Source organism: Microplitis mediator, chromosome 3 (genome assembly GCF_029852145.1).
Source record: "Microplitis mediator isolate UGA2020A chromosome 3, iyMicMedi2.1, whole genome shotgun sequence".
NCBI lineage: Eukaryota > Metazoa > Arthropoda > Insecta > Hymenoptera > Braconidae > Microplitis > Microplitis mediator.
The window spans coordinates 3,109,647-3,135,451 of record NC_079971.1 but is presented as its reverse complement, the minus strand read 5'-3'; the positions used below and the strand labels follow the sequence as shown (position 1 = coordinate 3,135,451).

The window sequence follows — 25,805 nt, the reverse complement described above, 5'->3', positions numbered from 1 at the left end:
TCAATTCAAATTTTTGTCTTATTTATTATTTTCTTCAGTACCCGCATGCTCCTTTAATTTTTCAATTTTTTTTTAATTATTTAATTATATGTGTATAGTATATATATTTTTTTAAATATATATGAGCTTATTAAGATGCCAGGTTGCAAGGAAAAACTCTACAGAGTTGATAAATTTCGGTTTGTTTGTCAGAAAATATAATCTGATAGACAATAGACAAATTGACGTCAATTTGATGACAACTAATTGACACCAATTTGCTGATCAGGCTGGCTATGGAGGTAAGTAAGTAATAATATATTACAGCAAACTTTTTTACCGATGTATGATATATGTATGAGTGTACTCCCTGATAGCGAAGCTGACGGCAAATTAGCGACAATCTACGGCTGCAACTTGTCACCAAATTGACTGCGAAAATTTGCAGTTCTATAAGTTGACGACAGCTGCCCTGATAACTAGACTTTTTGGTTAGAAAGTTGGTGTCAATTAAATGCGATCAAGTTGACGACAACTTGCAGCTTTTGTAAGTGTTGACAAGTTGTTGCCAACTTTCCCAGAAAGTAAGATACAATCTACTGCTGCAACCTGTCGTTATCTTTCTGAAAAACTTTAAGGAAGCTTTCCGTCAACGGATGAAAATGCCAATTTTGGCGGTCAACGGCTGCAGCAGGTTGCTGTCAATTTGGCTATCAGGTTGAACGCCAACTTTGTGAGAAAGTTTGTGGCAAAAGTTAACATTCCTTTAATTGATGAAAAGTTGGTAACAGTTTTTAGTCAACAGTTACAAAGGCTGAAGTTGTTGTCAACTTGATCGTAACGAATTGACATCAGCTTTCTGACCAGTAAGTCTTTCTATCAACGATTACTATCAAGGGCTCTTATGATACACCAAAACTCTGTCACAAAAATAAATTACATACCATCCCTGATAACCACACTTCCTGTCCAAAGTTGACGTCAATTGACAGCCGCAATCAGAATGCAAGTTAACCCAAAAATTTGCGGGAAAAAAATTCGAAAAGCAAAAGTTACTTTCAATTCGACAGAAAGTTAAGAGGAAAAACTTGAAGAGCAAAATTTTTTTTTCAAATTGACCACAAGTTACTGTCAACTATTTTTCACCATGCACCGGAAGTTTAAACTCTTGCCCGGCTTAGAGGGAAGAAAGTCAAAGCCGTTATTTTCTTTTATGAGGAAACAAATGATAAAAATTAGCGCGTCCGCCATTTTTTTCCCATACGGAGACTAAAATTCAAGTTTGCAGGTACGAATTTGGTGAAAAATAGTACACGCACCAGGGAAGAAGGTAGGCAATAACACACGTGGCTTAGGATGTCCTACTTTCCTCCCAGGGTGTGTAATATTCTATATGAGCACACCATGCCAAGAACATGCTGAGTATAATTTATAGGACGTCGCTGCATATAAAGACAATTTTTCATCTAAATGAAAATGTTTAATTTAAAAATTCAATTACATCAGCGTGTTTTTTGAACGAATAATCCCAGCGGTTTTTAAAAAAGATTTTAAATTGCCGCGACCTTGCTACATTAAAAAAAATCTGTCTATCGGTTGACCCTGCGGGCCAGCCCCAAAACTTCCCGCTGTTTTCGAGCTCCTTGAGCTCGAAAACATTGTTGTGAGTACATTTTCGAGCTCTTCGAGCTCGAAAATACTATTGTATCCCATTCTTTTCGAAAAAAACGGTTTTTAGCATTTCTTTCTCCCACGATATCTCACGAACGAATCGACCGATTTCAATGGTTGAGGCGGCAATCGACGTGTTTTATTGAGTTCTAGAGCTGATCAAATTTTGAAATTGTTTGGTTAAGTCGTTTCAACGATATTTGCAAAAAACCGTTTTTTGGCATTTCTTTTGCCCACGATATCTCACGAACGAATGAACCGATTTTGATGGTTGAGGCGGCAATCGACGCGTTTTATTGAGTTCTAGAGCTGATTAGATTTTGAAGTCGATCGTTCGAGTCGTTTCTGAGAAATCAATAAAAAACTAAAAAAAAAAAAAAATTTTTTTTCCGTAATTCGCCAATATTTTCGAATCTACTTGATCAAATGATCTGAAATTTTCAGAAAAGTTGATGGCCAACAAGCTCTTTCGATTGCCGCCTTAACTATCCAAATCGGTTTATTTGTTAAAAAGTTATAAGCCGGTCACACACACACACACACACACACACACACACACACACACTCCTAGAACCTCAAAACGTCGACATCTGATGAAATTTCGATTTTCGCAAATCGGGATGAAAACAATAACTTCCCAATTTTTCGAAAATCGTCGATTTTCTTAGCGGGAAGTTAAAAATATAAATAGAATATATATAGAATATACAACTTTTGGCCAATTTTCGTATATATAAAATATATGTTCAATATAATGAAGTTATATGTATAATATATTTTGTATGGATAATTATAAAGGCAGTAAAAGTTCAAAGAAATATATACAAAATGTATTGGCTTTATATTTAAAATATAATTGATAGAATATATTGTGAATATATGTTAAATATATTTAGTTAATAAGGAAAATATAATAATTAAATATAACCAAAATACATTTGACGTATATTTAAATTATATTAAAAATATAAGTAGGTACTTCTAAAAAAATATATGCAGATTATAGTAGGTCTATATATAAAATGTAAAAAATTATATATAAACTAAGTATATTGAAAATATATACAAAATATAAGCCGAACATATGATTGAAATGTATGAAGAATATATTTCGAGAAAAATGATTCCAAAATGACTAGGGGGACCTATGATGGAGTTTTCTTTGGAAAATTTGGGCCGGAAAAGTTAGGGGAGGTAACCTGCAGGGGTGCCTAGAAAAACCGGTCAAAATTTGTCACACGGGTTTTTGTAGGAGTTTTTTTTTAGGAGAAATTTAACCTGAAAGAAATAAGCGAGGTCAGCAGCAGAAGTTTCTGAGAGGAAAACTCCAAAATGACCGAGAAGACCGTCATTAAAGTCTTCGTAACAAAAATCTTCTTATCGCCCGGGTAAAAAACTTTATATATAATTATATATAATTATATATCATTTATATATAATTATATATGATTTATATATAATTATATATAATGACTTTTGTGATTTCGTATAATTATATATAATTATACATAATTATATATAATGACTTTTGTGATTTCGTAGGGTTATATATAATTTTGTAAAGTTTTATTTTACATAATTTTACATAAAAATTTACAGCAATTTTATTTTAAATTCAAATAATTACATAATTACCAAACTCTCTTTGCTTTATCTGGCCTTTTACATATATAGTCTCCTACTCTTACAAGCTGAAAAATACTTTTCAAATCTTTTAGTTTTATCAACAAGCAATTTTCAGATTCTATAACAGACACAATATGTTTTACTGCTACTTGCATATTTAAATGACACATTATATTACTATTATCTGGTTTTAGTTGTTTAAATGTTTAGGTTTTTATTTAAATTTATTAAAAAAGTGCCGGATAGCTCAACTGGTAGAGTACTCGGCGCGATACCGAATTGGTCTGGGTTCGATTCCCAGTTCGGGCTATCTATATTTTTCTCAATTTATCTATAAATTGTCTTATTGAGAGGTTTGAATGTTAAGGTTTCCACTTTATAAAAATGGTTATATAAGGCCAATTTCTATATATAATTATATATAATTATATATAACTATATATAATTATATATAACTATATATAATTATATATAACTATATATAATTATATATAATTATATAAGGCCAATTTCCATATATAATTATATATAATATTATATATAATTATATATAAACTTTTTTACCCGGGCGATAAGTAACAAAATACCAAATTGAAACAAATCATGGCAAAATAAGTATTTATTTCGGATGAAATGACTAAATAATAAGCTTTCATTATATCTTATATTTTCATAAAACAATAACTATATAATTATTTGTGTTACTACAACAAAATTTAATCAACCCTACACTCAGCTGAACTTTTCTGTATAGTGAAGAATGTAAAAGTTTGTTACTGCATCGATAAAAGCATCGTGAGGTACGATGCACATGTTTTCAACATCTGTATGAAAAATAGAAACACAACTTAAAAAGTATAATGATAATTAATAATGATTAAAAATAAAAATTTTATCCTTACCGCTGCGAAATTTTCAATGGACAAATCCATTATTTTAGCAGCAGTCAATTTACAAGGTGTCTGACTTCTCAATGTCATTAATATTAGCAATTTTTGTGACTTTACGGAGATGTCGTACCAACCTACATCAGCTCTGTAGATAAAAGTTGCTAAAATGTGTTACAAGGATCATTGTCTCAATCACACAAAAATTATTAATTAACATGTATTACTCTAAGCCTTCTACGATCATTAATTTTCCCAATTACCTGGACCATAATCACTACGGTCGACTAAAAAAATTCATAAAAAATTAAACTTAGATTTTTTAAACCACTCAAGTTTATTCAAAATCTGATAAATTTGTACATTTCCAATGCCTCTATGTCTAGCTTAGACTCCTCCCACTTACAGACCAATCAAAATACCAGAAGAACTAGAGTCTTCTGGGGACAACGAATTGATCGAGGGAGGGTCAAATTCGAGACTGCGAGCTCATCAGTAACTTCGATTGTTAATATATTCATTTTAAAAATTTTGTTATTTATTTGAGTGTCCTGATTTTACCCGATGAAAAAAGATTTTATACAATTGTATAAAATTATATACAAAAAATGGCCCGATCCAATTGTATATAACTGTATAGAAATTGTATACGATTCTACACAAATTGTATACAAGTCTATATAATTATATACAATTTTATACAAATTATATACAATTCTATATAATTATATACATTTCTATATAATTGCAATATATAGAATTGTATATAATTATATAGAATTGGATACAATTTGTATAGAATTGTATACAATTTTCTATACAAATTGTATACAATTGGATCGGGCCATTTTTTCTATCCAATTATATATAGTCTATATATAATTATATATAGTCCATATATAATTGATATATAATTCTATACAATTGTATAAAATCTTTTTTCATCGGGTAGTTTATTTTTATCAATCAATCGAAAATCGTACAAGGCTATGATTATACTTAGTAACCGATAATAGTAAAGATTTCATTGTTACATGCTTTCGTGCATTTCTAAACTCATGTCCGTTAACTGTTGTGACATAAAACATTCAAAAAAGAGATGTGCCGTCTGAGAAATGGCGTATGTTGAATATTTCAATGTCTTGTCTATTGTATTGGATTGTGTTACTACCTAGAAAATGAATACATCTATTTTTAACATGAAACTATTTTTATTGTAAAGTCCCTAACGGACCCAAATTACGGTAAATTACGCTAAACCCACCGTAAACTACGGTAATCCACCGTAAAATACCGATTTACCGTAATTTACGATGGTTTTACCGTAATTTACGGTGGATTTACCGTAAAATACGGAAATACGGTAATCCACCGTAAATTACGGTAATTCGGTAATCCACCCGAATTTTTTACGGTAGATTTGTCGTATTCGACGGTAAATTTTTGGTATACCCGCCGTAATTTACGGTAATCCACCGTAAAGTACCGATTTACCGTAAATTACGGTGGATTTACCGTAATTTACGGTGGGTTTACCGTATTTTACGGTGGTTTTACTGTAATTTACGGTGGGTTTACCGTAATTTACGGTAAATCTACTCGAATTTTACGGTATTCTACTGTAGATTCACGGCAAAATTACCGTAAATTTACGGTAAATCAGGTCTGCTAGGGGTAAACTTGTAAATTACATTAAATTCAGGAATCTAGACTATAAAGAATAATTTTTATTTTTTTCAAAATTTTTCGTGGGTTCTGTTGTGCCCGGGATGCTTGTATTGCTTTTAAACTTAGTAAAAATATGCTGAACCCATAAAAATCTGAGGATTGTAAGAAAAAAAAAAAATCTTTTACCCAACATTGTGCAAAAACGGTGATAAAAGTCATAAATGACGATAAAACCCAAATTTTGAAAAAAAAAAAAAAAATTTTTTGCACAAATTTTTGGAATAGTCCGTTTTGCCCATCGAGTCCCGGTTTGCTCAGCCGTCTCCTATTTACCCGTATGAAAAAACAATATATGGATAAAATATATAAAATCATATATGTTTGCAACAAAAAAATATATGATATATTATATTGTATATTATAAAAAGTCATATAGAGATTTTGGCTGATTTAATATAAAATTATATACAGTAGTAAATATATGTATTCATGTATGTTACTTATATGTTTTGTATATTAAGCTATATGTACATTTACATTTACCTTATAATATATTGTATTGATATATTTCCTTTTATATTCAAAAAATATAAAATTTTTATATGAAATGAAATATATGGTAGCATATAATTTATATTATATATGGCACCATATATTTTCTTTGTTATATTTAAGCATATATTTTATTCGGTGGATGTATATGTATACGGGTATATATATTCGCATCAAATGAACTAATATTGAAAATTTTAACTGGAATTTAAAGAGTATATTAAAATTTATATCTTATTTAATTTGAGTTGGTCATACGAATGAGAAAGTTTTTTTTTCCATACACAATATAAATATATATTTTTATATATGATCAGAATATATTTTTCGTATAGGATAGAAATATATATTTTTATGTATGATAAAAATATAGTTTTCGTATATGACAAGATATATATTTTCATGTATGATAAAAATATATTTTTTGTATATGATTGATATATATATTATATGTATGCTAAACATATACGGACTCGTATATGATGAGTATTATATTTTTTAATATAAAAAAAAATATATCAGATAATATAGTTCTATTCGCCACATATATTTTCTGATATTTATCATATATTTTGACCATATTAGTTATTTTCATACGGGTATGTATGTTTATTGAGTGTATTTGTAATGTTACCTGAACTCCGGTGATAGTTATGAGTGGCAGATTGGATCCTACAATCAATGCTAAACTTACAGAATAAGCACTTTCGAGAAGATCAGCAAACCTGTCATAACATAAAAATAGTTATCATTTAAAGCAACAAATTCATCATTACAAATATTGAAAATTATTCTACATACTCTAGAGCTTGCCTGTGGCCCCTGATGCAAGACACCAAATGTTTGTAAGGAATATTTTTCGTGTTTGACAAATTATTTCTCCTTTTATGGTCTTCCGGAAGATCTTCATCGGCCGGTGTATTTTTTAGTCGACATCTACTCAAACATATTTAACATCAGTCAAAAATAAATATCCGCAAAAATAAAAAAAAATTTGGAAAATCCAAAAGTGCACGCCTCGAACGCTCATGTTATGTTTTTTTTTAAAAGTTAAATTTCGAATAAAATTGAATATCCCGCTCTTTTCCCATAGAAATTTCCATGGTAAATATACGGTAATAAAAGTAAAAAAAAATAAATAAGGAGAACATTCCTAATGAAAAATGGCGGCAGTGTGTGTTTGTTTACATGTAAGATTGCCGGTTTTAACCGTAATGATTTATTTTTAAAAAAACGAGAAGGCCTACAGTAGTGATTTTCGAAAGGAACCTTCTTTGCTTATTTCTGAAAATTTTGAAAAAAAAATTAAGTAGTTTCGTCAAGTCGTTCTCGAGATATCCGTACCACGCCGTTTTTTTGAACCACAGACTAATGGACGTCCACGATAAATTTTTTTTAATGAACTTTTTTTTATATTAATACATATTAGACAAATTAAAAAAAGTATCAGGATTATTTATTAGTGTTTCAGCTTTATATTGATGTGTTTTTCATAATTTGTAAGAGTAATAGAAAAAAAATATATGCACTTTAATGAGTGGAAATCGTGTGACCTTGACAGGTTGGTTATAAAGCACAACCTCTCCGCTTCGCTTCCGAGGCGTGCAATATGTTCAACATTAAATGCTTGAATGTTACCCTATAACTGCAAATAATCCACAAATGTGTTGCACATAGGTAATTAACGTGATGTCACATGAAATGATGACAACTATAATGTTAATACAAAATAGATTTGATATAAATAAAATTGTCCAGTAATGCTTCTCTCGGTCAATTATTATGTACTCCAACGGAAGAGCGAATTTCCGTGGAGCAGTTCCGTTCATTCTTAAGAGTATATTTAAAAATCTTGGAATAATCGGTTCCGTTATAAAAATCATCAATGTCGTACCGACAATACCTTCATAGGGGTGATAAATTATGGTTAGATAAAAAATTTTAATCGAAATTTATAATTTTTAATCTCCATTACCTACATATGCAGCTGAAAATAAATAACCGAGGGTTGTTCGATATTGTAGTGAATCTTTTTCTTCTTCGTTCAATAGTGATCTCCAATCACGTCTCATACGTTCGAATAATTCTTTCATCTAAATTTAATAACTTATTGTTAGTTCAATATATTTCATGTTATAAAATTATAAAGTTTTTAACATAAATATAAATAAATTCATGAGTTGATACTTTGTGCGCACTCAGGGAACTAAAAACCTGATTGTTATTGAATTTTACCGGTTTTACGTTTTTATTTTAACGGAATTATTTACAGAAAGATCTGATAATAAGTTTGATAATTAAATTGATGACTTCTTCAGAACATGTTCACAGGTTAATAAATATTTCAGAGTAATAGTCGATTAAGATCGTTTAACCCCAGTAAACACATTGACGTAAATTTGACGTCAGAGTGACGTTACGCTATGTCATCATTTACGTAAGATATGAGTCACAAATGAGTCAGGTGTGACTCATTATTTCACACTTTTTTACGTAAGATTATGATGTAAAACTAATGACGTATGCATGATGTAAATGTGATGTCTGTGTGACCTTCTATGACGTCAATATGACATATGGGTGATGTCAAAATTATCAATTCGGAAAAAATATTTTGAAAAAGAAAAAAAGAAAATGAAATACCGAATTTTTTAAATGATTATTACCGCACGAACGCATTGTGAATTCTGAAACAAGATTAGATAATGTTAAATGATGAAAAAATCCTGGGCGTCTGCTGGGTTCGAACACGGCTCCTCTTGGCTGGTAGTCCTGAACGTTGCTCACTGGTCCACATCACTAGAGTTCAAATCTCGTGCTTAATTGATGTATTTAGAGTGAAATGGCGGAAAAGACAGACTTAATAAGTTTTCGTGATGGATTTTTACAAAATTTAAAAAACTCCATGAACTTATATGAAATTTTATAGAAGCAATATTTGTCGGCCTCGATGATAATTGTATGAAATTTCATTAAGTTTCATCAAATTTTTTAATTTTTTGTTGTGATGTGAAATTTAAAAAATCTTAAATAAAATTTTGCGAAACATTAAATAATTTAACAAAATCGTATGAAATTTAATCGATTGAAAAATTGTGATACTAAACTTTAAAATCATAATAGCAAAAGAGTTCAAACTGTCGTTACATTTTCTTTGTCATCCTAAATGAAATTTTCGATATATCATTTAAAAAAATAAAGTTAATTTTATTATGCTCACGCTAATGTTTTAATCTAAAACCTCTGAATGATCTATTATCGAGTTTATCGATTATTTTGACCCCAAAAATGTTCGACGTTTAGTTGTTATTTTTACACATTTGCACATATTTGAAAATTCATTCTATGATTGTTTTATTTCAATAAATAGATGATAAAAAACTATGACTCGGAAATTACATCAGCATTGCGTAAAATACTGACTTGTCACTGATGTAAAGATATGATTTAAGAGTGACATCGATATTACATATAACCGTGATTTTGCTACTGACATAAATGTATGATTTTAAAATTACGTCATTATGATATACGGATAATGACTTTATTACTACATAACAATATGATGTAGATTCTATGTCAAACGTACGTAATACATGAGTCATAACTGTGACGTCGTACAAGAGTCATGCTTACATCAATATGATGTCACAAGCTTTACATCATATTAAAATCATGTAGAACGTCAGATTGACATCAAATTTACATCAGATGTCGTGACATTGCTATGACCTACGTATGACGTCAAAATAAGGTCATGTGTTCACTGGGACTCTCTTGTGCACTAGCAAAATTTAATATGTAGGTACTCGAAGAGTAGTTAAAAATAAATATATCGGTAAATTACATACCTGAGCTGTTTTGTAGATTGCATTGAAGTATTTGATTGCAAAACCCAAATCTATAATTATCCCCGAAAAAGCTTCAAATAGAACATCCCTTTCTTCTAAATGTACCAGAATAGCTATAAGCTGTTAAGTAAATAATGAAATAAAAGTGGTTAAAACAAATGCTATTAATTAAGTATACTTGTGGAATAAATTGCATAAAGAAAGCAATCCATATGATAGTGATTATAATAATCTTTTTCTGCCGAGACTGATACGGCCATTGACCGGTCAAACAAGAACTGTGCTTTACTATTCTGTAGTTGGGTTCGTCAAAAATATCCATTGTTATAATCTCTCTTGATTCTGAGGTCTTCGAGTTAGCAAGTGAATTAAATTCCCTATTTTACTTCATTCTTTGCCGCATTGTAAATTATTAAATGACATTGATAGACATTTCATTTTCTTCCTTCTCATATGTCAAGCTGTCAATCATATGTGAAGCTGTCAATCATATGTCAAGCTGTCAATCATTGTAGGTGTAGAGCTGTTGTGGTAAATTCGATCTTTTCATTATTGCAACTTCCCTCGAGGAAAACTAACAATATTAATATTTAATTATTCCAAGAATAGGGTTATTCTCATAGTTAAAATATAGAGGAGGGTGCATGAGTGGAACAGTAAATTTACTTCAGTCGACATTTATTTTGCGAAGTGTGAGTATCAGCAACAAGTCAGTACGTTTTGTGCCTTTTCAAGAAAATTACAAAATTACGAATTTCTTTATTCTTTTATACAACACTGTAAAAAATTTTGAATCCGCCGATAAAAATTCAATCAAGCGGTAGGTTTTTAAGTAGTGCGTTTGCTTACCCCTTTTGGGTGCGACCCGTGAATCTTCTAGTCACTTGCAATGAACAAGTCTATTCGCGACTCGAATCAAATTCGGAACGTACTCACAAGTTGAGCGTTGTGTTCGGAAATACTACTCACACGGAGCGTTAATTCGCCACAGAGTCCAAATGGGGTACAGATCAGTGTTTTGATCACCGAAGAACGTACTCACAAGTTGAGCGTAATTCTTTTATTAGCGAATCAATTGCAGGGTACTCACAAGTTGAGCGTTGCTGCTGCCACCATGGGGCTCAATTCGCTTGGTGAATCAACTTCTCTGTGCCAATTAGACCTAGATGATGGCATTATTCGAGCGTAGAACAGACTTGCTTGCACTACTGAGTTCGGTCTTTACTTGGTTACAACTGAGAGCGACTGACTGTCTTTGGAAGATTCTCGGAGGCTTATATACAGATTTTAGGGGTCTACTGCGCACCCTGAGTCTCTGGAAGGGATGTTTTAGAAGGTAAAGTGAATGTATGGTACCAAATGGGGTAGGTTACCCTTGAACATTCACTTCGTGACGCCACCAGATCTCTCCAATGCTTTCACCATAAGTGGGACATCCGAGAGATCTGGGTCCCGGGGTTGTTTTTCGTTAGAGATCTCAGTGTTGCGACATCAAACACCAAATGATTTTAATATTTACGTAGCAAACGTCACAATACATATAAATCTTTGCTATTGATATTTGACGCTGCTGTTCCTAACCCTCGAATTCGTTCATTCTATATAATGAATAATGCGAAAGTTTGTCACTGCATCGATAAAAGCATCGTGAAGTATGACCCAGATGTTTTCACCATCTATACAAAAAACATAAATATATCTTAAAAGTATGAATGATTATAAACAAAATGTAAAAACAATTTATAGTTACTAATTATTAATGTTTAATCGAATAATTTGGATGCCGAAAGAATTTCAAAAATCTGGATTCTTCGGGAATCAAACGAATTGCAATTTTTAAATTTATAAAATATGAGTTAAAATTTCAATAACGAAAATTTGGACTAAATATTTGAATTTGAATCGATTCGAGCACTATATCGGCATCGTGAGATGTTAATTAGTAATAATAAAAAAAGATTTTAATTGTTACCATTCCGAAATTTTCAATAGATAAATCCATTATTTTAGCAGCAGTCAATTTGCAGGGCACTTGACTTCTCAATGTCATTAATATTAACAATTTCCGTGTCTTCATCGAGTGACTCAGCCAATTCACATTAGCTCTGTATAACACAAATATTGAAATGTGTGATCAGAAACATTAAATGAATTACATAGAAAATATTAAATAACATATATTAATTTAAGCCTTCTACGATAATTAATTTATTTATTGTTTTAGACCATAATCTATTTGTTGACTTGAAAGAATTCATATATCGTTAAGCTTAAGTTTTTAAAATCTCTTGAGTTGATTTTAAACCTGATTTATCTGTCCATTCTTAAAGTCTCCATGACTTGCTGGGATTCCTCCCCTTTACAAACCAATAACGCGCCAGAAGAACTACAGATGTGCTCTAGTTTTAATTAATGTTTATTAATCAACTCAACGTCGTTGAAGGCTTAAATTATGCTTAATAATCGGTCAATGAATTATAAAATATATGAAAATTGATAAATCCATAATTACATGCTCTTTTGCATTTGTAAGCTCTTGTCTGTTAACTGTTGTGCCATTAAACATTCAAAATAGAGATGTAATATATCGGTGAATGTAAACGATACGAATTTCAACAATTGCTGGATCGTATGAGATTGTGTAATAATCTAAAAAATTATATATATATATATATATATATATATATATATATATATATATATATATATATATATATATGTTTAACTCGGTCTTTGGGGGCCATATAACATATATATATACGGCTTTGAGGACTTTCTCTGTCTTTGGGGATGGTCCCCGAAGTCCCCGAGCTCCTTGAGCTCGAAAACTTTGTCGTGAATACATTTTCGAGCTCTTCGAGCTCGAAAATACTTTTGGATGCCGTTCGTTTCGAAAAAAATAGTTTTTTACCATTTTTTCCCCAACGATATCTCTCAAACGAATCAACCGATTGAGACGGTTGAGGTGGCAATCGACGCGTTTTATCAAGTTCTAAAGCTGATCGAATTTTGAATTCGATTTATCTAGTCGTTTTTGAGATATTTCGAAAAAAATTAAAAAAAAATTTTTTTTTAATTCTTTCGACACACGGAGAAAAATAAATGATTGGAGTTATCATACTAAATTTGTAGCTGCAATCATCTAGGATGATTAAAAAATTTTTCAGTGTAAAGATGGTTAGTGCTACAATTTGTTATAATTGCAGTTACCATTTTTTATAGTAACAGTTACCATCAGGATGATAACAGTAACCATTAAGATGATTACAGCTACTATCAGGATGGTAATATTTACCATCAGGATAATAATGTTTCCTATCAAGGATAGTGATAATTTATCACTGATAAAAACACTGATAAAGAAAAAAAAAAAATTATTAAATGCTATAAAAAAAAATTGATCAAAAATTCAATAATTTTCAAGTACTGGTGCAAAATTATAAATTTTTGATTACAAATATGATGACAAACATACTTAAATTTTATTTATAAAATTTTTACAAAAAAATGACAATTATTTATTTTTTACAATTATTTAAATCCATAATTTGATGTTTAAAGTCTACTTGTCTTAGATGGTAACTTTAATCATCTTTAATGGTAACTACTACAATTTCTGATGGTAACTGTAACCATCTAGATCGTAAATACAACTATTTAAAATGATAACTGTAACTATCTCTAATTAACATACATGATTGTAACAGTTACCATAAATATGATTTATACAATCATCCAGATAGTTGTCACTACCATCGGGTTGATGGTAAAAAATTTTAACATAAATAGATAGTAACTGCAATCATTTAATTTTCTGAGTGCAGTGGATTCTCTTGAACGAATGAACGGATTTTGATGGTTGAGGTGGCATTCGACGCGGCTTATAAAGCTTTAGAGCCCAGTCCATTTTGGAATCAATCCATCGAGCACATTAAAAGTTATCCGAAAAAAAACACTTTTGGAAAAATTTTATTTTTGGAATATCTCTGAAGGAGCCCTACCGATAAAGCTCAATTTTCTTTCAGCTTTAAGATATTGACAAGCCGCGTCGAATGACACCTTAAAGTTCAAAATCGGTTCATCCGTTCAAAAGATACAGGTATTTACATACGTACGTACGTACATACATACATACATACATACACTCGGACATCATCGTGAAATTAGTCAGAATAGCTTCCTAGGACCTCAAAACGTCAACATCTGATGAAAATTTGATTTTCGTAAATCGGACCGAAACCAATAACTTCCCGAATTTTTTAAAATTTACAATTTTCTTAGCGGGAAGTTAAAAAAAACAGAAACAATTCGAAATCATACGATATTTTAGGACTCAGGTGCAGCGATAAGTTTGTTTGTGTGTGTGGATGTGTATATATGTATAGATCATACGTCAAAATATAACAAAATATGAGATAGTAGTTATCGACTGTAATTAATATGTAATTATCATTAAAAGTGACACATTTTATAAAAACACGAAACGATCAGTTTTTTGTGTCTTACGTAGTTTTTTATTAATAAATTTTATTAAGTTAACTGGCACTCAGTAATGAACACTTCAACTTATAAGTGAATAAAAATTGTAAGTATATCTTGAAAATGGTGAATCTTTCTAACATATTAATTTTATAAACAATTTACTGCAGTAAAATTTGTTGATACACTTAGAGAAAGAAGTAACTTATAGAATTATTTTATTTTTTTCTTATATAAAAAATTATGCAATTGGAAATTTTCCATCTAATATATTTTTAGTGGAAAAATTTTGACGATTTCATTCGGAATAATTTTCTTAATCGAACATGGAAAAAAGTAGATGCTGCAACAGTGCGCAGTTCTATGGAAACAATAGGACAAACTTCTGTTGCTTCAACAGAAAAATTCTGGTTGCCTTATGGAGAATGTTCAGCAGTTTTCAAAACCCTACTTCCATTCTCTGTACGACCAATATGTCCGGAGTTATTGATTATCAAAGCCAAAAATGGACTTTTTTGCTTTGATCAATAATAACCCGGCGCCAAATCGTCCTAGAGACTTTTTGAGGCCGGAAAATGAAAGGGCATAAAATTTCTTTAAATAGTCATCAGGTCATATTATCAAAAAAATTTATTGAAGCCCGCAGACTTGTTCGAACACGAGCAAAAATTTGGAAAATTTTTTTTCTTCCGTTTTCTTAGGATTACTCCGGAAATTTGCATGATACAAAAATTTGAAGTCCAGATCTGAAAACTAGAAACTTGAAGCTACAATTTGATTTTTTATTTCTACTCTACGACCGTTCTTCACCGAGTTACAGCATCTTGAAACCCGGGTCAAAAATAAAACTTGATTTAGACTTGGTTTACCAAGTCGAAATTTGGAGCCGTTTTTCACAAGACAAACTCGACTTTTTTTACGGAGGTATGAAATATATTAAGTTTTCGCATTGGTTTAGACTTAACTGGCTTACTTAGTCACGATTTAAGACGAAAAAGTTGAAATCAAGTCGAAATTTACTTGGTTTAGACTTATTCGACTTAAAATGTAAGGCGAAAAAGTCTAAATCAAGTCGAAACTGACTTGATGTAGACTTATTCGACTTAAATTATAAGTCGAAAAAGTCAGAACTAAGGTGAAATAATCTTTATATATTAAGGCGAAAGTAAGGCGAATAAATGACTTTTTTTCGACATGGTTTAGCAAGTCAAAAGTAATGTGAATGACTATCGTGCTCAAAGTAAAGACGAATAAGTCGAAACTAAGATGAAAAAAGTTCGAAAAGTTGAAAAAAATTAAATTTAAGTCGAAAAAGTTGAGATCTTATTGAAAAATCGTCGGCAAATCGATAACTTCAAAAGAAAATAAGGTGAAGCGTGTCTGAATCAAGTTTTATTTTTGACCCGGGAAATCACCAAAAAATTTAGAATTTTCTTTATATCCCTTAATTTTTGTGACCAATGTATGAGTAGTGTGTAGGTAAACTTCCCACGGGTACAGTATCAAACAAAAGCAATGTCTCGTTTTAACTACTTTTACCGCGTATATATGGCTCATATATAACTTTTTGACAATATTGTAGCAGGACAACTAGCTTAATTCTATTGAATATTTTTCTAAAAACTATGATTCTCACATTCAATCTAACAATTTTTTATATTTCAGATAATTGATTTGTTTTCAGTTACTGCCACCTAAAAAATATCTTTAAATATACGTCGTTAACCAAATGATATTTTAACGACTTGTGATACAGAACGATAATTATGAAGTTAAGTATTTTTTACAGACTTAAAAAATTTTAGGCACTATCTAGCGAATCATTAAATTTTGATGTAGAAATTTTTATTTTTTTTACTTCGACCAATACACAAAGTTGAAAATTTTGTGTTTTTGTGTATAAAAATTAAATGGTTAAATATTTTGTGTCAATTATTTGACACCATCAAGTGTAAATTTAACTAAAGTTTAATGTGTTATCTTGATCTCAACAAGTTTTGAACCTGTGTTATTTTTTGACACGAGTATAATGTGTTGAATTAACACAAAAAATTGAGTGGACCGTTTGGGACATGCAGTTTGTGTTAAATTTAACACAAATTTTTCAATTGTGTAATACACAATATTTGTAATTTACACAATACGCAAAATTTTTCTTGCGCCAATATATTCTTTTTTTCTGTGTAGTTATTTAAGACTTGCCATTTTTTTATAGATCGCAAGTTTTCCTTACATCATTAGTATCCTAGCTGTGAGTCTATTTGTATTTCAAACTAAATTTATTGAAGGATGTCTCTGTCTCAGTTCAACCCGCGATGAACTATTTATGATTTCACAGTTTGGTATTTAAATTAATTATTTTTCACACTTCGAACCTAAATCATTATCAATTTTCTTATCGCACGAATCTTATCAATAAATATGACCTTTTTTGTTAAAAATTTAATTTCCTACAAAATTTTTCCTATGATGTTTTTCTTTAATCTGCATATTTCATGAGTTATTAAAAAAAAACCGCGATTGTATCGAAACATGAACTTTGATCGTGCTGAGGCACGTGTTCTTTTTACTTAAAAAGAAGCTTTTTGTGGAGCGTCTGAAAATTTAATTTTTAACGACCACCCTAATAAATATATATACATATTTTGGTTTTTATAGATATAGGTTTTTTTAAATTTTTTGCAACATCCCATACGAAAAAAATACATATCCGGATATATCCGGGCAAATCTGGAATATGTCGCATATATGAAACATATAGATAAATATGTGTCTCATATATGCAGATTTGCCCGGATATATCCGGATATATATATTTTTCGTATGAGATGAAATTTTTATAATTATCTAATTTACTATTGTTTTTTTTTTTTGATAACAGTAATAAAAATACAAGCAAAAGGGTATCAGGATTACAATCACCCTTATTACAATCGCTCGTACAATTTTTCGTTACTGAAAACTTATAAGGTGAGTTACAACTATTTTTGACTTTTATGAACAACGATTCATTATGTACACAGAAAAAAAAAAATTCTTGACTGAAGGTAAATATTCTTGATTCAAGAAATCTTTTTTGGAGACCTAAATTTTCTCAGATAAAGTAGAAACCTTCTTAGACCAAGATGAATTTTTTTTAACCAAGACAAATTCTCTTGGCTCAAGAAAATCTTGATTTGGTTCCCGAAAACGTTTGTCTTCAAAAATATTTTCTTGACTCAAGATAACTTTTTTTTCTGTGTAAGTGATATTTATTGATAATCTAAATTTTATTTAAAGGTAACCCCAAAAGCTTATCAATACGTGCATCAAAATAACGTAATCACTCCACGATATGAATGGTATGATTGTGGAGTTGAAATGGCATACAATGAAACTCTTATAATTAGTGGAGTATTACAAAATAATGTACCTGCCACTGACTACTGTTTTATAATTATAAAAGGAGAAGATAATATTAGAAGATTTGATGGTTTTTAAATTCGTTGAAATAGTAACGCATTTTTGTTTTTTTTTGTTTTCATAATAATTTTACATCTTTTATTAAACCCACATGAAGTCAAAATATTGTATAGTCATCCCGGCGAAAGCTTGGGATTTTTCTCCCACCACGGTTTCTTCCCCCACTCTTTAAATGTTGGTTTTGGTGGCTTTGCACATGCGCACCTTCAAATGGCGCATGCGCTGATTCTAATATCATGGTGGTAGGGGAAAGAATTGGTGGGAAAAAAATCCCAAGCTTTCATCGGGACGACTATAACAGGTATTCAAACATTACACAGTTAAAAATTTTGTGTTAAAATCCAAAACATTGCGTTTGTGTTAATCTTTAACACAAATTTTGTGTCAATCAATCCGGAGTTTGAATGTTAAAATAAACTCTCTTTCAGTGTAAATTTAACTCCGAGTCCATACCCGATGAAAAAATATTTTATACAGTTGTATAAAATTATATATAAATTGGATAGAAAAAATGGCCTGATCCAATTGTATACACTAAAAAAAATAATCGCTACCTGCTAACGAAATAATCGCTTCCAGCTAACGATTAAAAATCGCTAGCTGCTAAAGAAAAAAATCGCTAGCAGCTAGCGATTATTTTTTTCAGTGTACAATCGTACATAATTATATCTAATTGTATACAAATATATACATTTGTATATAATCACATAATGTTTTCGTATAGATTATATATAATTATATACAATTCTATATAATTATATAAAAATATATACATTTGTATATAATTTTATTATTCATTTTTGCATTTTCATATAGAATTATATGCGATTGTATATAAATCTATATAATTATATAAAAATTTTATATAATTATGCATCACCTTTATCCAATTGTATATAATTCATATATAACTGTATACAGTTATATTAAATCTTTTTTCATCGGGTACGAAAAAATATATGCCCGGATATATATTTTTCTCGTATGGGAGGAAATTAAATGAATAAAAAACCGTCCGCTTCGTATTCAACTCAAAATTTACTCTGGACTCAATCCACGTTTACTCTGAAAATTTGTGACATCGTGATGAAAAAAGATTTTATACAATTGTATAAAATTATATACAATTTTATACAAATTATATACAATTTGTATATAATTGTATACAATTTCTATACAAATTGTATACAATTGGATCGGGTCATTTTTTCTATCCAATTATATATAGTCTACATATAATTATATATAGTCTACATATAATTATATATAGTCTATATATAATTATATATAGTCTATATATAATTATATATAGTCTATATATAATTATATATAGTCTATATATAATTATATATAGTCTATATATAATTGTATAAAATCTTTTTTCATCGGGATTGTAATTTTTTATGCCATCAATATAAAAAAAATAAATTTGTTTATTTAAAAACATTAAAATCTTTGAAAAAACTATCATCATTAATTTATAGTCTCCAGTTAATCACAATACTTATGGCTTTATAACTTGAAAAACCGTCGCTAGGATAATGATTGTCGTATAAAAATAAAAAAATGTTGCTTGAAGAAGATTAATGGTGACATTACAGATTTCACGATAAAAAAACTACGGTAAAATAAAGAGCAAAAAATGTAAAAAAAAAATAAATACCTTCTTTGAATTATTTCTATGAAAATTCTTTTAAAAATATTATAATATTTGATATACATAAAGATATGAAATTTAATAACTGTCCTAAAAAAAATAATTATGATTAAGAAAGTTATTAATTTTTAAATCCATCCAAAAATCAGTACATTATCATTACTACTAAAAGAACCTTTTTGAAAATCACTTTCCAATTCCTTTTAATTTAATTGTGATTCATAAAAACTCAAAACTGAGAATTCATGAAAAATTTTGAGCTGCCATTTTTATTATTATTTTTATTTATAGTATATAGGAGCGCCATATATTCATCACTTTTTTTTTTACTTAATTTGAATATTTATTATAACATTGTAACAAAAAATTATTATGATACCCTAGTAGTTGTTATTAAACTTAAGAATATTTACGTAATTGGACGACAAAACTATACTCTCATATTTCTATAACATAAGAATATAATCATAGTAAACTAGTAATTATAAGTAATTAAATTTTGCAATAAATAGGTAGCAATTAATTGCCGTAGTTAGTCTATCTAATTAATTGTCTGTCTATAAAAAATTGTAATATTAATAATTTATTAATAAAATATGTAGTCAATAAATTTATTCTTATCATTTTTGTCCCAATTTAAAGTCGCCAGGGAGCATTTTTTACCGTTTCCGTGGTTCAAATACTATTTCTAAAAATTGCATGGTCCAGAGCTTGGGAGTGGGAAAATCAATCAACAGAATGGGTCATTTTCTTCTGTTATACTAGCGGTTTGTTTTTTATTTTCGTTTCCTTCAATTAAAGTGCAAAACAAATTGACTATTAGAAGAATAAACGCTTGCAGATTTTGGTTAAAAAGGACATTTTTTGTGTACGCGTAATGTACAATTAATTAATTTTGGAATAATGAACCAAATAAAATGCCATCTGGTAGCGAGAAGGGAAAATAGATTTTTCTACAGACGTTCTCAAAATTTTGTAAATTCATAATTAATAAAATGTATATTTTCAATTAATGATGTAGCAGTGAGATTAAAAAATTATTTAATAAGCTACTAAATAAAGTCAGCAGAAGCTCGCTTTTGTTCAAATTTTAAAGGTTATATCAAGTTATTAGAAAAAATAGTCAAAATATTTAGCTTATGGTCGGAAATGAAAGCCTTTAAAAAAAACTTTTAACAGAAATCGTCCATAAGTTTTAGTTTCAAAGTTGTATAACGAGTCAATATATTTGGATTAGATTAAACTTAAGTTAACTTAAACAGCTTAGATATAACTTACCTGATATTGACGGACTTGAAATAGTATTACCTTGACTTAAAAAGCTTAAATAAGACTTAGGTGGGCGTAGGCATCAAGTTGAACTTATTTATGCTTTAACTTTGTCTTTTTATGCTTGGAAACGCCAAAAGACGACCTGGTGCCTGATATGTACCGGTGCTGCTTGTTTTCCAGGCATTCGATGCTCTTTGCTAACCTAGTTTGGATTCATATCTTCTTTTCATGTTTATTCTTCGATAGGTTAGTTTTATCAAGAATAAGTTATGAATAAGTTCAACTTGATGCCTAAGTCCTTCTACACTCATTGTTTTATGGTTAAAAAAATTTTTTTTTTGAATTGCCAGCATCTGTCCAAAAATGAACTAAACGAAAACTTTTTTTTTTCATTTTCTTCGTTTTTAAATGTAGTTTTCAGAAAAAAATACAAAAAAATTATTCAGAAGGTCATTCTATTTTTGAACTTGATTTTTCGAACAAAATTCAAATTATTTCGAGGATTACCATTTAAATTTATTGTTTTTATTTTTTTTTCCAAATTTGAAAGTTTTCTGAACACTCTCAAAAATTTTAAGCATAGTGTTATGAGAAATAAGGCTAGTTGTAAAAAAATTTTTTTTTCAATTGGAAAAAAAAAATATAAATCGAAAACACATCACTCTGAAAAAATTTGAGGATCTGCAGAAAATGTCAAAGTTTCATATAAAAAAAAAAAATTGAAAATCAAAAATGGTAAACGTCGAAAAATTGTTGATTTCTTCTAAAAATCTACAAAAATACAATGAAGTTAGGTTGCAATAATTTTTTTCTATTTTTTTTCAAAAAGTACATTTAAAAACAAACATTTTGAAAAAAAAAAACGTCCCAATCAGTTGAATTTTGAAAAAGTTATAGCTATTTAAAATAAAAAAAGCCATTTTTTTCAAAAATTTATAACTTTTTTTCGGTTGGGTGAAAAAATTTAAAAAAATTATGAAAAACGTTTTTGATGGGGTAGAAAAAGAGAAAAAATTTTCAGCCAAATTGAAGGGGTCGAGTTCAAAAGTGGTCGATTTGGCGTGGAATGCCCCCTATATTTTTCTCAATTTATCTATAAATTGTCTTATCGAGTAGGTTAATTGTAAGTTTAGGTTTCACTATATGTAAAAATTGGTGAAAAATGACAACAAATAAATTATCTTATGAGTAAAGAGATTTTTTAAGTATCAGATATTTTTTTTCGTTATTTTTTATCATGATTACAAATTAGTCAAAGTATCAACAATTAAGTAAAAGAAAAAAAAACCTTATAATTGAATTACGATGGTAATAGTTGTCTTGAAGTAGATAATACCAGAGCTGACCATATATATACGAGTAGGGAGTCTGAAATCTAAAGTATACTTATACCCCAACTGTGGTGCGTACAAACCCGTAGATACTTATTTTCTACTAGCAATATTCCTTTCGTTGAGGCAACTCACGTGCTCAAGCCTTCTTATACACTCTTGCGTAATGTCTCAGCAAGCAAAAAAAAAAAGTAAATAAATAAAAAGAAAGAGTAAAAAAAAAAGTTAAATAAAGAAAGCCGCATTATTTTGAACAAGGATGAATGTATCCCATAAACTGTAATTTTATTCCCGTTTTTTACCCTTTAGCGATCGTTGTCTGAAAGTTTTCCGCCAAAGCCTTGTGCTCCAACACCGACTACCGACATCTCATCAGGTATGGACTCTGTCATGCTTGCACGAGTTTTCTTTACAGTAAAACTTGAAACGAAATAACTCAGTGGCATACTTTCGCGACGATAAATCGTTCCCAATGGATTCTTGTTCATGTACATACCTACATACATATAGATATTACTTACATGTATATTACTTAACGCGCATATATATATACATATACATATGCACTTAGAAACGGAAGCGGAAGCAATGTCTCTCCGGATATTCGACCACGCTCTAGGGAAAAATTTTAAAAACTTTTTAATCTTATTTATTCATTATTTTTAAATACCAACTATATATTTTTTATTTGCCCACTATATATTATACATATATATATATGTTTCTTAATTATCACATTTTAATTATATATTTTTTTTTCGACTTAAATATTCACCCATTTTTTGATTTTTCTCCTAAAAAAAATTTTTTAAAAATGAGCGCGAAATTTAAAATTTAAAAGTTCAAAAAAGACTTTTCTTTATATTTTAAAAATTACTCGATAAAAAACAGGAAAAGATATTTTGGTCATGGTACTTATGGTTTATTGTTACGATTTTCTTTTTATATATATTTTTTTAAGAAAAAAGTAAAATGCAAACGTGGATAGAGTATAAAGGTATATAAGAAAAAAAATAGTTTGATCATGTTCTCAAGGGAAGTGATCCTGTGGGTGGTCATGCGCCACAAATGTAGTGCGATTACCCCCCTGAGGATACGATTGCGACTGCTGTACTCTCTAGCTTTACTTTACTATATAGTATATTCTGGCTGTTGGTGAATGAACGACCAGAGTCAGTCTGGCCGCGCGCGCCTTCGACTACTGTCGTCGCCCTTACAATAGTGCACTATTTTTACATCGCTAATAATTTTTTTAATTTTTATTATTGTCTATATAAATGCTAAAGTAAAAATAAAATTTTTAAAAATCATTTTTTTGTGCAATAAAATTTCTAAGGATTTTTTTTACATACAACAGGTAATTTTTTATTTTGTAATTAAACTAAAATTTTATTACTTTAACAAAAAAATTTTTTAAATTAATTTATTGTTCATAATTTAAATTTAAAAAAAAAAAAAAAATTTTCATATGACAGCTAAATTCACATGCTGATATGTATTGAAATATTTCACACATTTATCGTACACTTTATATTAAATACTTCCTGTAGGTATTAAAAACTCCAGTCTATTTGTCGCTTTTTTTTTTTTATTCGAATGTGAAAAAACAAAATATATTAAATAAGTGATGATTCTGAAGTTAATAGACCATCAGCAATTTTCGGATTTTTTTTAACAAGTGAATTACAGAAAATAAAAAAAAGGCACATGTAGAAAATTTAAAAAACTATAGGTGCAATTTTTATGATACTGAAGTTAGCAGACGTCTAATAATTTTTGGATTTTTTTTTAGACGGTAAATTTGAAAAAAAAAAAATTGAAGAAATTGCACCTGTATTTTTTAAATTTTCTACAAGTGCATATTTTTAGATTTTTTTTTTTTGTGATTAATGTGCTAAAAAAAAGTCCAAAAATTTTTAATTGTCTGCTAACTTCAGGATCATCAATTTTTTTGAATATTTTTTTTTTATGATTTGTCATTTTTAAAAAATTTAAAAATTGTTAGACGTCGGTTAACTTCAGTATCATAAAAATATGACGATACTGAAGATAGCCGATGTTTTCTAATTTTTTTTTGGTTTATTTTTATAATGACAAATGATGAAAAAAAAAATATTTGAAAAAATTGCACCTATAGTTTATTAAATTTTCTACATGTGCATTTTTTTAGATTTTTGTTTTTTTTATAATTAATTGGTTGAAAAAAAATTTGAAAACTTTTAATTGTCTACTAATTTCTGGATCATAAAATGAGAGCCTCAAGTAAACAATCAGCAACTTTCGGATTTTTTTTTCGACAGGTAAATTCCAAAAAAAAAAAAAAAAAAAAAATGCACATGTAGGAAATTTAAAAAACTACAGGTGCAATTTTTTCGAATATTTTTTTTCTTACGATTTGTCATTTTTAAAAAAATCTAAAGATTATTAGACGCCTGCTAACTCCAGTATCATAAATGATTTTGTATTTAATAATTAAAAAATAATTTTTTTTAATGACATATAATAATATTGCAAAAATAAAAAGTAACAATGAGTGTCATATGGCAGTAGAAATTGATTCGATCAACTTTAAAACACTATACGGGCTAGCGAAAACGTGATCGTAATAAAAGTGTAACTAAATTGTGTTTCCTTCTCTTTTTATTTAATGTCTCTTTTAATATATATATAGATATTGCTCTTTTATATAGCACACATTTCATTCAACAGCACATCAATTTAACGATTTGTTCATCTTCAATATTTCAAGATAGAGAAAGTTACGTCTAATTTTTCTAGGATTCAATTCACACTAAATACTTTCACTAAATCAATTTATTTTATTAAATAACAATAATAATAGTAGAGTTAAAAATAAAAAAAAATCAAGTTAATGGAATTGAAACGTTAAATCAACTTAAAAAAAAATGTTGATTAATTTAGGATATAAAATATAAGAAAGAGCAATTGAAATAGTTAGGTCGATTGCTCGTGTACTTTATGATCGTGACAGTTGTAAGATAACTCCTGAGATTGGGTACTGACTCGTTATCGTTCTCGTGCATCTGACATTTACCGATTCGTGATTTTATTTATTTTATTTTATTTTTATTTTTATTTATTTTAACGCTTTTGTGGGTTTTAATTTTTTATTCGGCATTTCAAAAGATTTAAATTACAAAAAAAAAAAAAAACATTAATAATAATGTGAGCGTTAAAACCGTCAACGATATATTTTTGTGTAGGTAATTTTTTTAACGGGGCATAAAAGAAGTGTATAAATACACGAGTTTTTTTATCGCGTTTACTTGCGTGATATATATTTTTATTTTTAATTTTTTAGGTATAAATTGCAAGACAATTCCTGATCTCAATTCGATCAACTTGAACT

General features: G+C 29.0%; 3 protein-coding genes and 1 long non-coding RNA gene across 4 annotated transcripts in view; 3 read left to right on the top strand and 1 right to left on the bottom strand.

Annotated features, from left to right (window-relative positions):
- Nucleotides 1-3,886: 3,886 nt before the first annotated feature.
- Nucleotides 3,887-10,848, bottom strand: LOC130664895 (odorant receptor 22c-like). The gene is made up of 9 exons (XM_057465074.1): nt 10,413-10,848; nt 10,235-10,354; nt 8,359-8,476; nt 8,022-8,286; nt 7,185-7,319; nt 7,018-7,108; nt 5,198-5,334; nt 4,179-4,311; nt 3,887-4,100 (listed from the first exon to the last, which is right to left on the bottom strand). The coding sequence occupies exons 1-9, from the start codon at nt 10,554-10,556 to the stop codon at nt 4,050-4,052; spliced, it is 1,194 nt and encodes a 397-aa protein (XP_057321057.1). The 5' UTR covers nt 10,557-10,848; the 3' UTR covers nt 3,887-4,049.
- A 72-nt stretch (nt 10,849-10,920) lies between these two features.
- Nucleotides 10,921-16,472, top strand: LOC130664896 (uncharacterized). The gene is made up of 3 exons (XR_008989479.1): nt 10,921-11,237; nt 11,316-11,570; nt 16,379-16,472. It is a non-coding gene; the product is annotated as an uncharacterized LOC130664896 (long non-coding RNA).
- Nucleotides 16,473-16,932: 460 nt separating this feature from the next.
- On the top strand, nt 16,933-18,724 carry LOC130665538 (uncharacterized). Its single transcript, XM_057465981.1, has 3 exons — nt 16,933-17,055; nt 17,595-17,683; nt 17,993-18,724. The coding sequence occupies exons 1-3, from the start codon at nt 17,040-17,042 to the stop codon at nt 18,191-18,193; spliced, it is 306 nt and encodes a 101-aa protein (XP_057321964.1). The 5' UTR covers nt 16,933-17,039; the 3' UTR covers nt 18,194-18,724.
- A 4,985-nt stretch (nt 18,725-23,709) lies between these two features.
- The window catches only part of LOC130665367 (guanylate cyclase 32E), a 37,122-nt gene continuing 35,026 nt past the window's right edge, over nt 23,710-25,805 (top strand). Inside the window, exon 1 of the mRNA XM_057465702.1 lies at nt 23,710-23,792. The gene's annotated coding sequence lies outside the window, so the exon portion shown is untranslated. The remainder of the gene's footprint in view (nt 23,793-25,805) is intronic.

Excerpts from the sequence above, each read along its gene's own strand:
- LOC130664895 (XM_057465074.1), bottom strand. The coding sequence starts at position 10,556 with ATGGATATTTTTGACGAACCCAACTACAGAATAGTAAAGCACAGTTCT. Across the intron at positions 7,320-8,021 it reads GGATTATTTGCAGTTATAGG|ATGTCGACTAAAAAATACAC; the intron begins GTAACATTCAAG and ends ATGTTTGAGTAG. Across the intron at positions 4,312-5,197 it reads TTAGAAATGCACGAAAGCAT|AGCTGATGTAGGTTGGTACG; the intron begins GTAACAATGAAA and ends TTTTATCTACAG.
- LOC130665538 (XM_057465981.1), top strand. Across the intron at positions 17,684-17,992 it reads CGTTACTGAAAACTTATAAG|GTAACCCCAAAAGCTTATCA; the intron begins GTGAGTTACAAC and ends TTTTATTTAAAG.